At 40.4% G+C, this 10608-nt stretch overlaps 1 protein-coding gene across 2 annotated transcripts; it reads left to right on the top strand.

The window, feature by feature from the left end:
- Window positions 1–202: 202 nt before the first annotated feature.
- On the top strand, window positions 203–7413 carry LOC134094374 (metallophosphoesterase MPPED2-like). Of its 2 annotated transcripts, XM_062547876.1 has the most exons (7): window positions 203–440; window positions 789–1044; window positions 1723–1904; window positions 4012–4228; window positions 5098–5213; window positions 6251–6364; window positions 6580–7412. In XM_062547876.1, exons 2-7 carry the CDS (start codon window positions 920–922, stop codon window positions 6696–6698), a joined length of 873 nt encoding a protein of 290 aa, XP_062403860.1. In that variant the 5' UTR covers window positions 203–440; window positions 789–919; the 3' UTR covers window positions 6699–7412. The 2 variants fall into 2 exon arrangements, with proteins under 2 accessions (XP_062403860.1, XP_062403861.1); XM_062547877.1 differs by lacking the exon at window positions 6251–6364 and having other exon boundaries at window positions 6580–7413.
- The last annotated feature ends 3195 nt before the right edge of the window (window positions 7414–10608 follow it).

Raw genomic sequence — 10608 nt, 5'->3', positions numbered from 1 at the left:
TGGATGTCTCAACCTCGTCTATTAAGTAACTTTATTTTGATATGGCATCAAAATAAATCTGATGACAAAAAGTAGTTTGAAGATTTTTTTTTTTTTTTTTTTTTAAAAAGGTCAATTCATAAATATATATTCATAATTCATAACGAATACAGAATACGTAGGCATGCTCCACCCAAACCTTAAGTTCCCTCCCACTTCCTGATGTCCGTAAATCCATGTTCGGTGTCGCGAGGAGAGACCACAAATATTTTAAGGAGGGCGTTGATTCTTTTTTTTCTGTGCTGAAAGGTCTTGTTAAAGTAGTAAATGTTAAGGTTAATGTATCTATCTTGTTCCCCACGCTACAGTATATCAGGCAGAGAGCTTAGATCTTTCACGACATACAGTAGCGGATCGCGGAAAAGGGTGTCAACTTATCCAGAGGAAAACGCGCACGAAAGGTATAAAATAAAGCGGATGGTAGGCTATCGTATCCTCCCGATTAGTTTGAAATAATTTGTCAAGTAGCCATGCCAATCTAGCAGGCAGGCAACATAGACTGTAAAAGATAAGGTAGGCAAGAGAGGCCATGTTTTATGTCCACAATTGCGTAGCGTCTACGTAACGTAAGATTATCCACTTCATGCAGTAATCATCTTACACTGTCAGGAGGTGTCACTCTTGTGTTTACAAAGTGAAAACATGTAGTGGGAGAATGTGTGCGGGTTTAGGATACAGACTTTCTCACTTCACTTGCAATAAGGTCTAAGCAAATAAGACTAACCTCTTTGCATTTGTCTTATTTGAAGATACAGATTTCCTCATTCAAACCAATTTGACTAAAGTGGTTTTGCAGACTGAGTAGCCCCACTGGATAGTATTCTGGCGTGAGCTGGAAGCCTGGCCTCTCTGATCAGCACATGCCCCATTCAACCAAGCTATGGGTCAGAGGATCACCTCTCCGGGCAGTGCAGTCTTGGTGGATAAGTACAGCACCAACCCCACGCAAGCTTTCACCCACTACGACAATAAGCATGGCCGCTTCAAGCCACCACATGTTAAGTTGTAAGTTCTTTCACTCACAGTGTCATTGCGCTGTCTCTACCCTGAACACATTTCAAGTCAAATAAGTCATAAGTCATTGGTCTGCTGACTCTGCTCAAAATGTGTGTGTGTGTGTGAGTGTGTGTGAGTGTGTGTGAGTGTGTGTGTGTGTGTGTGTGTATTTGTACACACACACACACACACACACACACACACATATATTCAGTATATATACTGTATGTGTGTATATATATATACACTTACAGTGTCTGTCTGACATCAAATGAGTATGCGGACTTCAAAACTGAAAACTGGACCAGAGCTTAATAGTTTTAGGTACAACTCTCCTTATTGGTGTACTGATTGAGGTCAGTGATGTTGATTATTCTGTTGACAGTGTCTCTTTCACCTGTGGGGTTGGTCACACTTATCATAGATTTCAAATACACTCTGCTGCTCTTACCTAGAAATGAAAAGGTGTCCTCAGTTGGCCAGCAGGAATTGTTAGAACATTGTTAGAACATTTTATAAGGCAAGACAACTATAGCTTGAGAGGGTGAAAAATCCTCCTCACCTGAATTTGCCAGAAGTGTACCACATGGGTCTAATGCTGACGAAGATGAAAGACAGGATGAATTACTGTAGGCCTACCAGGCCAGGAGGACATTAAGTTGTTGGTCTTTTTTATTTGATTACTAGGGTGGAGCCCACCCCCTATGATGCCCCCAAGCCTGCAGGTCACACTCGTTTTGTTTGCGTCTCGGACACACACTCAAGGACAGATGGGATCCAGATGCCGTACGGTGATGTCCTGCTCCACACGGGCGACTTCACAGAGCTGGGCCTGCCATCCGAGGTGAAGAAGTTTAATGACTGGCTAGGTGAGGACTTAACTTAAGGATCTTCTCTGCCTCCTGAGTTATCATTTCACAGACAACAGCAAAGACAGTTTTTTCATGATAATGTCATCTTTAATTGTTATGAAGTAACAGTGTTGTACCGAAAAAAAATTGAATGTGTGGAACGTGGTTAAGTATTTCTTCTGTGAATGACTCAGAAGTGTGTCATAACTTTACTTTTCCATTCAGTTTTCACACGTGAGAAGTGTAGCATACTGTATTTTTTTCTGTAATTTCATATTTTGCTGTCAAGAAAGGGTGTCCAAAGTTTCTAAATACCTTCAGAAAACAGGATTTCAGTTATAGAATATAGTCAGGTTATATGACCAAGACTTTGGAATCAAGTTTGTATCTTCACCTTGAAATATACGGCTTTTCTAGGCTTTTCTTTTCTTGGCTTTTCTTGGCTTTTCAACTTCAGGTATGACCCCATGGGTCCTTTTGTCTTTAATATCCACGTCTATTCCTCTTTTCTGCCCACACAATCACCCCTCATAATACTCTGATTGTCATTGATGAGACTTATAGTTTTTCATCATTAGTTTTTCATCATAAGACAGCTACTCTGCCTTTTAAAAAAAAAAAAAAAAAAAAAACACTGGGTTATTATCTTGGCTGCCTGGCCAATTGCAGGTCCTGCACTGCAAAAAATGGCTGGTCTAATAAAATCTAACCAAAAGTTTTAATCTTATATCAAGGAAAAAAAACTCATTTGTATTGTTTTCAGTAGAAAACACTTACCTAGTGCTTTCTTTTGATATAATTTCACTTAATTTAAGAAAAATTTGTCTTATTTTAAGTAAATTCTTCCTGAAAATAAGAAAAAATTATCTGCCAGTGCAGTAAGTAAATTTGTCGTAAAACAAGCAGATTTATCTGCCAGTGCAGTAAGTCAATTTATCTTGATAAGACTCCTTAAAATAAGTCAAAGTCTCCTTAAATTAAGTGAAATTATCTTTTGAGAGAGCACTAGGTAAGTATTTTCATACTTAAAACAATACAAAATAGATTATTTACCTTAATATAAGATAATTACACTTGGTTAGATTTCATTTTTTGCAGTGTGCTACTTTAGGGTGGATTGGTCTGGTCAGTGCAGTGTTTTTGAAAGAGTGTTGCTTGATAAGGCCAGCTCAGGACAGTAAGAACAACAGCATTACTCATTAGTTTTTTTAGTCTCCATGAAGCTGATGTTTCACAAGAACTTTTAAAATGTCGAACTGTTGATTGTGAAACTTTGCAGATCATTATCTGATCTGTTTTCTGGAGATAAAAGCATTGCGCTGTGTGCAAACATACAGTATCACACTGTGCCACGTGTATCTATTAGCCTCTGTTTGGATGTGACATTTACTGTATAAACCCTTATTACACGGTTCAGTGCTGCAGAAAGTTCCATTCACATGGGCCTTCCCAAGGTTCGGAGGTCAGAAAATCTGTATAATGACCGCTGCAAACGAACAAATTCCACAAAACTTGGCGTGCTCTCACTGGATGTCATAATTATCCCACACTGCACTCCACTTTCGACATCAACTTTTCTACATCTCTGAAGATGCTTTTTCTTTTTTTACTTGGTGGTGCTATACCACAAATGAGTGGTTATGGGATGGGTTGAGACCAACATCCAAAATAATTTGGCCATCCTAGGCCCTCTCGAGATATTCACAGAAGACTGTGTCTGGCCGACCCTCCTTTTGGAGGTTCTTGGTGGTGGGTGGGCTACAGATAAAAATTAGACAGTGGTTCCGTGTCAACCTTGTGGGGCTATGCATTGCCAGCAAGTTTTGCGCAGCCCAGTCATTCAGTTTCCCAGGAATTGTAATAAAAAAAAAACACATACTATATTTTTAATTAATTATGAGCCCCGCACAGGGGTTAGTCAAAGGTGTTTTTTTTTTTTTTTTCAGATTTTCATTTAATTCTTAATTGTTTTTATTATTCTTCAGTAATTTTAACATCATTGTATAAAAAGTATTCACATTACATGTTAAACTGTGCCATGTAGGAATACTCCAGATGAGGATGACACAAGACATTTAAAATCAATTTGAAATATTCTTCCGATTTTATTCCCAATGGCCTGCAGGTAGTTTACCATATGAGACCAAGGTTGTCATCGCTGGGAACCATGAACTGACCTTCGATAAGGACTTTATGATGAAGATGGCCATGCAGAATGATGTACGCTTTACAAAGTTGAGGCTTGAGGACTGTGAAAATGTGGAGTCCCTGCTCACAAACTGTATTTACCTCCAAGACTCAGACATCACTGTCAAGGGATTCAGGATATATGGTACACCTTGGTGAGTAAAAGCAGACAAGTAATCGTATTTTAACTTTAGCTGAACCAGTTAACGTATGGCAACACATTGACTATGCTTTTTGAATAGGGTCGTTCTGCACTTGCGCAGCTGGGTCTCCATCAACTCCACTAATAACTACATGTCCTTCAGTAGTCTTGTTCACAACAGTCTGTGTAGTAGCTGTAGTAATTACACTATATAGCTAATAACTACATGTCCTTCAGTAGTCTTGTTCACACCAGTCTGTGTAGTAGCTGTAGTAATTACACTATATAGCTAATAACTACATGTCCTTCAGTAGTCTTGTTCACAACAGTCTGTGTAGTAGCTGTAGTAATTACACTATATACCATCAACTCCACTAATAACTACATGTCCTTCAGTAGTCTTGTTCACAACAGTCTGTGTAGTAGCTGTAGTAATTACACTATATACCATCAACTCCACTAATAACTACATGTGCTTCAGTAGTCTTGTTCACAACAGTCTGTGTAGTACTGTATAGAGACATGCACTGATACTCAAACATGGGGACAGTGGTTTACTAGTTCATAAATTATGGGATTCTCTGTTTGAACATATGTTACATTCCTGTCAATAATTTATTTTAAGGTGTTTGAATGAAGGGGAAAAATACTCAATGAGTGATGTTAATGTTCATTACATCATTAAAATACCAGTCAACATGGCCACAGAGTCCGTATACAGCAACCGCTGTGACTCAAACTGTAATCACTTAATCACCACAGCAACCACTGTGACTCAAACTGTAATCACTTAATCACCACAGCAACCGCTGTAACTGAAACTGTAGCTGTAGTAATTTAATTACACTATATAGCTCTAACTGTCCATTGTGATTCTTGCAGGACCCCCTGGTTTTGCAACTGGGGCTTTAACTTACCCCGCGGCAAGGCTCTGCTGGACAAGTGGAACCAGATCCCTGATGACATCGACATCCTCATGACACACGGCCCACCCCTGGGTACTTAGACATAAAGCGCCATACTGCTTAATACTACCCCTTCCTATTAGAAATCTGCCTGGATCCTTCTATTCTAGAAAACTTTCATCTTATGTCTAAATTGCCTTTTTATCTCCAAAATGTTATGCAGCCTAAATACCTACACGGCTTCAGGCGGCTTCTGTCCCTGTCTTTTCTCTCCTTTCTCTTCTGAGAAGTACACTTGTTTTTGTTTTTTTTTAACCGTGACATTACATCTACACCCAGATTAAAATATTACCGAGTCACCATAAGCATTAGCAGCAAGCAGATCGCAAACTCCGTGTCAACTGAACCATTTAGCACTTTTCTCAAGGGGTGTTTACAGAACAGTGACAGCAGTCTTTACTTTTTTTGGAATAGGCTACAATAATATACCAATTAAGCTTGCATTTAGGACGATAATTATCATGAAATTTTGTTCAACAACAACAAAAGAATATATACTGTATATATATTCTTAAACTAAAAAAATAACTAAAAAAATATATAAACTTCCAAAGGCTTCGCATAAGCTTTTGCGTAGCTACCATCGGGAACACCCACTGGCATGCTTTTTCTGGGCAACTTTGCCAGTTACACCTGTGTGTGTAAACGCAAGATTTTTCCTCTGTATCGATAAGGTGTGAAAACAGTAAGAAAAAATACACCCGGCAGTTTCATGCCAGCTGATTATATAAAAGATTTGTTAACCCCCATTGTGCACTGCTCTTTAAGCTGTCCCAGAATGTAGACTATCAACTAGAGGTGACTGATCTGTTGTAGTCAGAGCACCCAAGCTCTGGAACAGCCTCCCTTTCAAAATGAAATGTGCTCCATCAGTGGCTAAATTTAAGGCTAGATTTCTAAGTCTAGCCTTAGGATATATTTGCATAAAAATCGCCTTCTTTCTTTTATCTCTGACTGTGCTAAAGTATTTTCTATGCTTTTTATAATGTTAGTATCGTCAACCTTGGTCCAAAACGATATATATAATATGTATAATACAGTGCTTTTCTGTGACCTGCTTATGTTCTTAGGCTTTGGGGACTCTATATACAGGGCTAAGGAGAGGGTAGGCTGTGTGGACCTTCTCAACACGGTGCAGAGGAGAGTTCGTCCCAAGCTGCATGCATTCGGCCACATACATGAGGGTGAGCAGCGATAGAGTGCTGGTGCCCCTCCGCCTGAAGATACAGTAGCACTGATATGCTATCGTTAATATCCTGATTATGTGGGAGTTACTGACTGAGGGAGCAGGCCCTTCATAATCAGTTGAATTAATGAAGTTGAAGTTTTCTCTCTCCCTCCATCATTGTATCTCTATGTACTGTATGTCTTTATCTCCTCTTTTACTCTTCACCCCCAGCATATGGTGTCATGACGGATGGCAACACAACGTTTATCAACTCCTCTGCCTGCACACTCATGTATGAGCCTACCAACCCCCCTGTTGTGTTCGACCTTCCCAGTCCACAAAGCACCTGAGATGCCACCGCCCGGTCTTTGGTCTACATGATGAACACACAGAACCTTGTTCTGGCAGGTGACCAGTAAAACCCAAAATGGAAACCATCGCTAAGTTGGCTGACGATACAGTAGTCCTGGCTTGGGCCTCACCTCTACTCGAACAACGCTGAGACTGCCTTTTTTGGAGTGGGGGGAGAAGCTGACTGCCTGGTGTCGGGCAAACTGTCTCCAGCCGAAACCAAAGAGCTAATTGTAGACCTCAGAATGAGGCAACAACAGTATGTTTTGTTAGTCACCATGAAGTAAAAATTTCACAAGAACTGTTGAAATATCAATGTGTAGCTATTACCTTGTTTGCATATCACCATTAAGAATCCATAAAGATAAAAGCACCATGCTGTGTGCCACTATATCATATTAATATTAATGTAACTTCCCACCAATGTAACAAATGGCTGATTTAGTGAAATGATGACCATCTAAACCAATCTTCATCTTAAAATAATTATGTTGGATAAATGAATTGTTCATTAAATAATCATATGTTAGTTCAATTCAACAGTTCAGTTATTTGTAGGTTTCAGGAAACCTCTCAGCAAAAAGAAATGAAAGTGGTTCTTCAGAGAGAATAATGTTCTACAATCTGAGAATAATCTGTTAATTACCATGTACAATGTAAAAGAGATGTAATCTCCTACCTATTAAAATAGACCAGGGTGTGTGTGTCGGGGGTTGGGGGGGGGGGGGGGGGGTGATCACCTTTAAGTAGGCACGACGTCTTCTGTTGGCAGCAGAGTCAGAATGTAATTGTAAGCAGTCAACAGATTTATTTCTTTTTTACACATTTCAGATTACCATCTTAATTAACTACTAGAATAGTACATTTAATATGGGAACTCCAGTCATTCTCTTCATACTGGGTGAGTATAAAAAATTCTGTCAAAATAAAAAGAAGCTGTTTGCTGTAATATGGAATAGCATTTGGCAAGATGGAGATAAAGAGACAAATAGACTGATAACAGCAGATAAATGTACTTTGCTAATCTAATCAATTTATCAAATATGATGATCTGCATTCATAGGACGGATAGGGGAAAGTGGGAGTTTCGTGTTAAATGATGGGAGGAGAAGCGTAAAATATAGTACAGGACCTGAGAAAGATTTGTATGCGCTTCATTTAGCGGAGAATATCTAAATTGTTCTTAACTAATATGACCCCACTGAACAACATGGGATGTGTGCCAAAATCTCTATCCGGGACGAAAGTCCTGAAAATGACCACAATAGGTGACCCTATTATCGCACTATTATCACACTACAGGTCAATGGGACTTTTTTTCCCCTTTTTAGATATCTTCATAAACTTCTACCAGATTAATGTTCATATTAAGAGAAATACTTTTTGTATTACATTTTGTCAAAAAATATTGTTTAAATATGCAAATGAGGCAATATCTCATTAAATATGCGTACATGCACTCTTGAAGCAACAGCTTTTCTGAGGTGATCTCAATGTTTATCTGACCATGTAATGAAATAATTCTAGTTTGATATTTGGGGGTCTTGCAGCAAAGCTGCAGAGTTTCAATATGCATAAGCGTTCACTCAATACAGCCAATCAAAATTGACTGTGAAGCCGCCAAACAGGAAGTGAGCTCATATCTCACCAACGCTTTGATGTATGAAGTCCAAACATTGGTAAGGGGACTCGTTAACTGATTGTGATGATGCACTAGGAAATTGGTATCGTTTGGACTCTATAGGGGGCGCTGTGATACAGGAAGTAAGCTCGTATCTCAGTAAGGCTTTGATGTACGAAGTTCAAACTTAGTATGTGGACTTGGTACCTGATTGTGAGGACGTTCTAGGAAATTGGCATTATTTGGTGGGACTTTTTTTCCCTTCATAGATATCCTCATACATTTCTAATAATTAATTGTGCAAATGAGGCGATATCTCATTAAATATGCGCAGATACACTCTTATAGGTAGGTACTTTTATTTATATAGCGCATTTAACGTGCACTGAGTGCAACCCAAAGCGCTTTACAGAACACAGAGACACAGACAGTGCCGAAATGGAGTGGCGTAGTCGCCAGCGTACCCATGACAACACAACAAACAAATTCACAAAATAACAAGAAGACACAAGTTGCCGGACGGAGTGGCGTAATCCCCAGCGTACCCGTGACACCAAGACATACAAGAGAGACAAACAAATAAACAAATGTCAAATAAATAATAAAACAAACAAACAAAAAAAAAAACAGAAAAGTCCACGTCAACTTAGTCCAATCGACTGCACTCAAGTCAGACGGCTGAGAGAAGTCCCAGGGCAATGAAGACGCACAGCTAGCCTAGCTATCAGACCAACCGAAGACGGCGCTAGGCAGGCCGTCTGGAGAGCACCAGAAGCAGTAGCAGCAGAAGCACTGAGCAGTCTGAAGCAGTGAGCGACCCTGCAGATCAGCAATTCGGTGGACCCCCGACAGCAACAGTTTGTCTCTGGCTTCCATCGTTAGCACTGCTGCAGAGCATGGCAGCTCGCAGGCCAGCAGCAGCTCAGCAGTCGCGGCGGCAGCATCGCCCGCAGTTGGTAGCCAGGTCGCCCGCGGTTGGTAGCCAGGTCGCCCGCAGTTGGTAGCCAGGTCGCCCGCGGTTGGTAGCCAGGTCGCCCGCAGTTGGTAGCTAGGTCCTCAGCTGTCCTGACCAGACGGTGAAGTGCAGTGCTCATGGATGGAGGATGTGAAGCCCTCGCCAGCGGTCTTCAACCCAGTGGACATACTACTCGCTGTGGCATCAGCCAACTTGAAGTAGCAAAATAAAGATTGAGAAAAGCACAAGACTATCGAAAATAGCGTAAATAAAGAGTGAAAACATTAATCTAAATAAATAAATACAAAAAATGAACAGAATAAAACATAAAATTATGAAAATTACATGAAAACAAACAAAAATATGATGCCAGACGGAGCGGCATGTCTTGCCAGCGTCCCCGTAACCTAGCAACAGCTCTTGAAGCAACAGCTTTTCTGAGGTGATCACAATGTTTACAATGAACATGTAATGTAAGAATTCTGGTTTTTGATATTTTTAATTGTGTTTCTGTAAATGTTCAGTGTGGATGTATGTGTGAGGAAGATGTCCTGTGTTGTGCTGTGTGGAATTACAAATACAACACTGCAAAAAACTGCTTGTCTAATAAAATCAAACTAATCAATTCTCCCTGAAAACAAGCAAAATTATCTCCCAGTGCAATAAGTAAATTTGTCGTAAAACAAGCACAATTGTGGGGGTCTAGAAGTAAAATTCCAGAAATGGCGTTGCCATGGCATGAGCAAGTACTCACAGCAATTTTCACAGCAATTGGATAAAGAATGGTTGAAATATCGGCTTACTTCCTTTATTACAGCACCCCTAGAGGTCAAATGATGCCACAAACCTTGCATGTCCGCACAATCAGGTACCAATTCCCCGTAACAAGTTTGGCCTTCATACATCAAAGCGTTGCTGAGATATGAGCTCACTTCCTGTATCACAACGCCTCCTACGGATGCCAAATGATGCCAATTTCCTAGTGAGTCCTCTCAAACAGATACCTGAGGTGCCTCTCATGTAAAGTTTATACGTCCTCCCTCGCTCCTCGGGCCTCGATCCTCACTGATCTACATAAAGAATGATGGGGCGGCAACAACGATAGTCTATCCCTTCGTCTATCTTTCTTTATGTAGATCAGTGAGGATCGAGGCCCGAGGAGCGAGGGAGGACGTATAAACTTTACATGAGAGGCACCCCATGGGGCCCTCGAGGGGCGTTCCCACAAGTTTGGCCTTCGTACAACAAAACGTTACAGAGATACATTGTGCGTCCTCACAACCAGATACCATGTTCCTGTGCCAAGTTTGCCCGTCGTATATCAAAGTGTTGC

The sequence above is a fragment of the Sardina pilchardus genome, chromosome 10, assembly GCF_963854185.1.
Source record: "Sardina pilchardus chromosome 10, fSarPil1.1, whole genome shotgun sequence".
NCBI lineage: Eukaryota > Metazoa > Chordata > Actinopteri > Clupeiformes > Clupeidae > Sardina > Sardina pilchardus.
Note: the sequence above shows the minus strand (reverse complement) of the source record. Positions and strands in the feature narration are given on the sequence as shown.

What these genes read in the sequence shown, in the direction of transcription:
- LOC134094374 (XM_062547876.1), top strand. Translation starts at nt 920, where the DNA reads ATGGGTCAGAGGATCACCTCTCCGGGCAGTGCAGTCTTGGTGGATAAG. An exon ending in AAGCCACCACATGTTAAGTT is followed by an intron (nt 1,045 to 1,722) that starts GTAAGTTCTTTC and finishes TTTGATTACTAG; the next exon opens with GGTGGAGCCCACCCCCTATG. An exon ending in GACACACGGCCCACCCCTGG is followed by an intron (nt 5,214 to 6,250) that starts GTACTTAGACAT and finishes TTATGTTCTTAG; the next exon opens with GCTTTGGGGACTCTATATAC.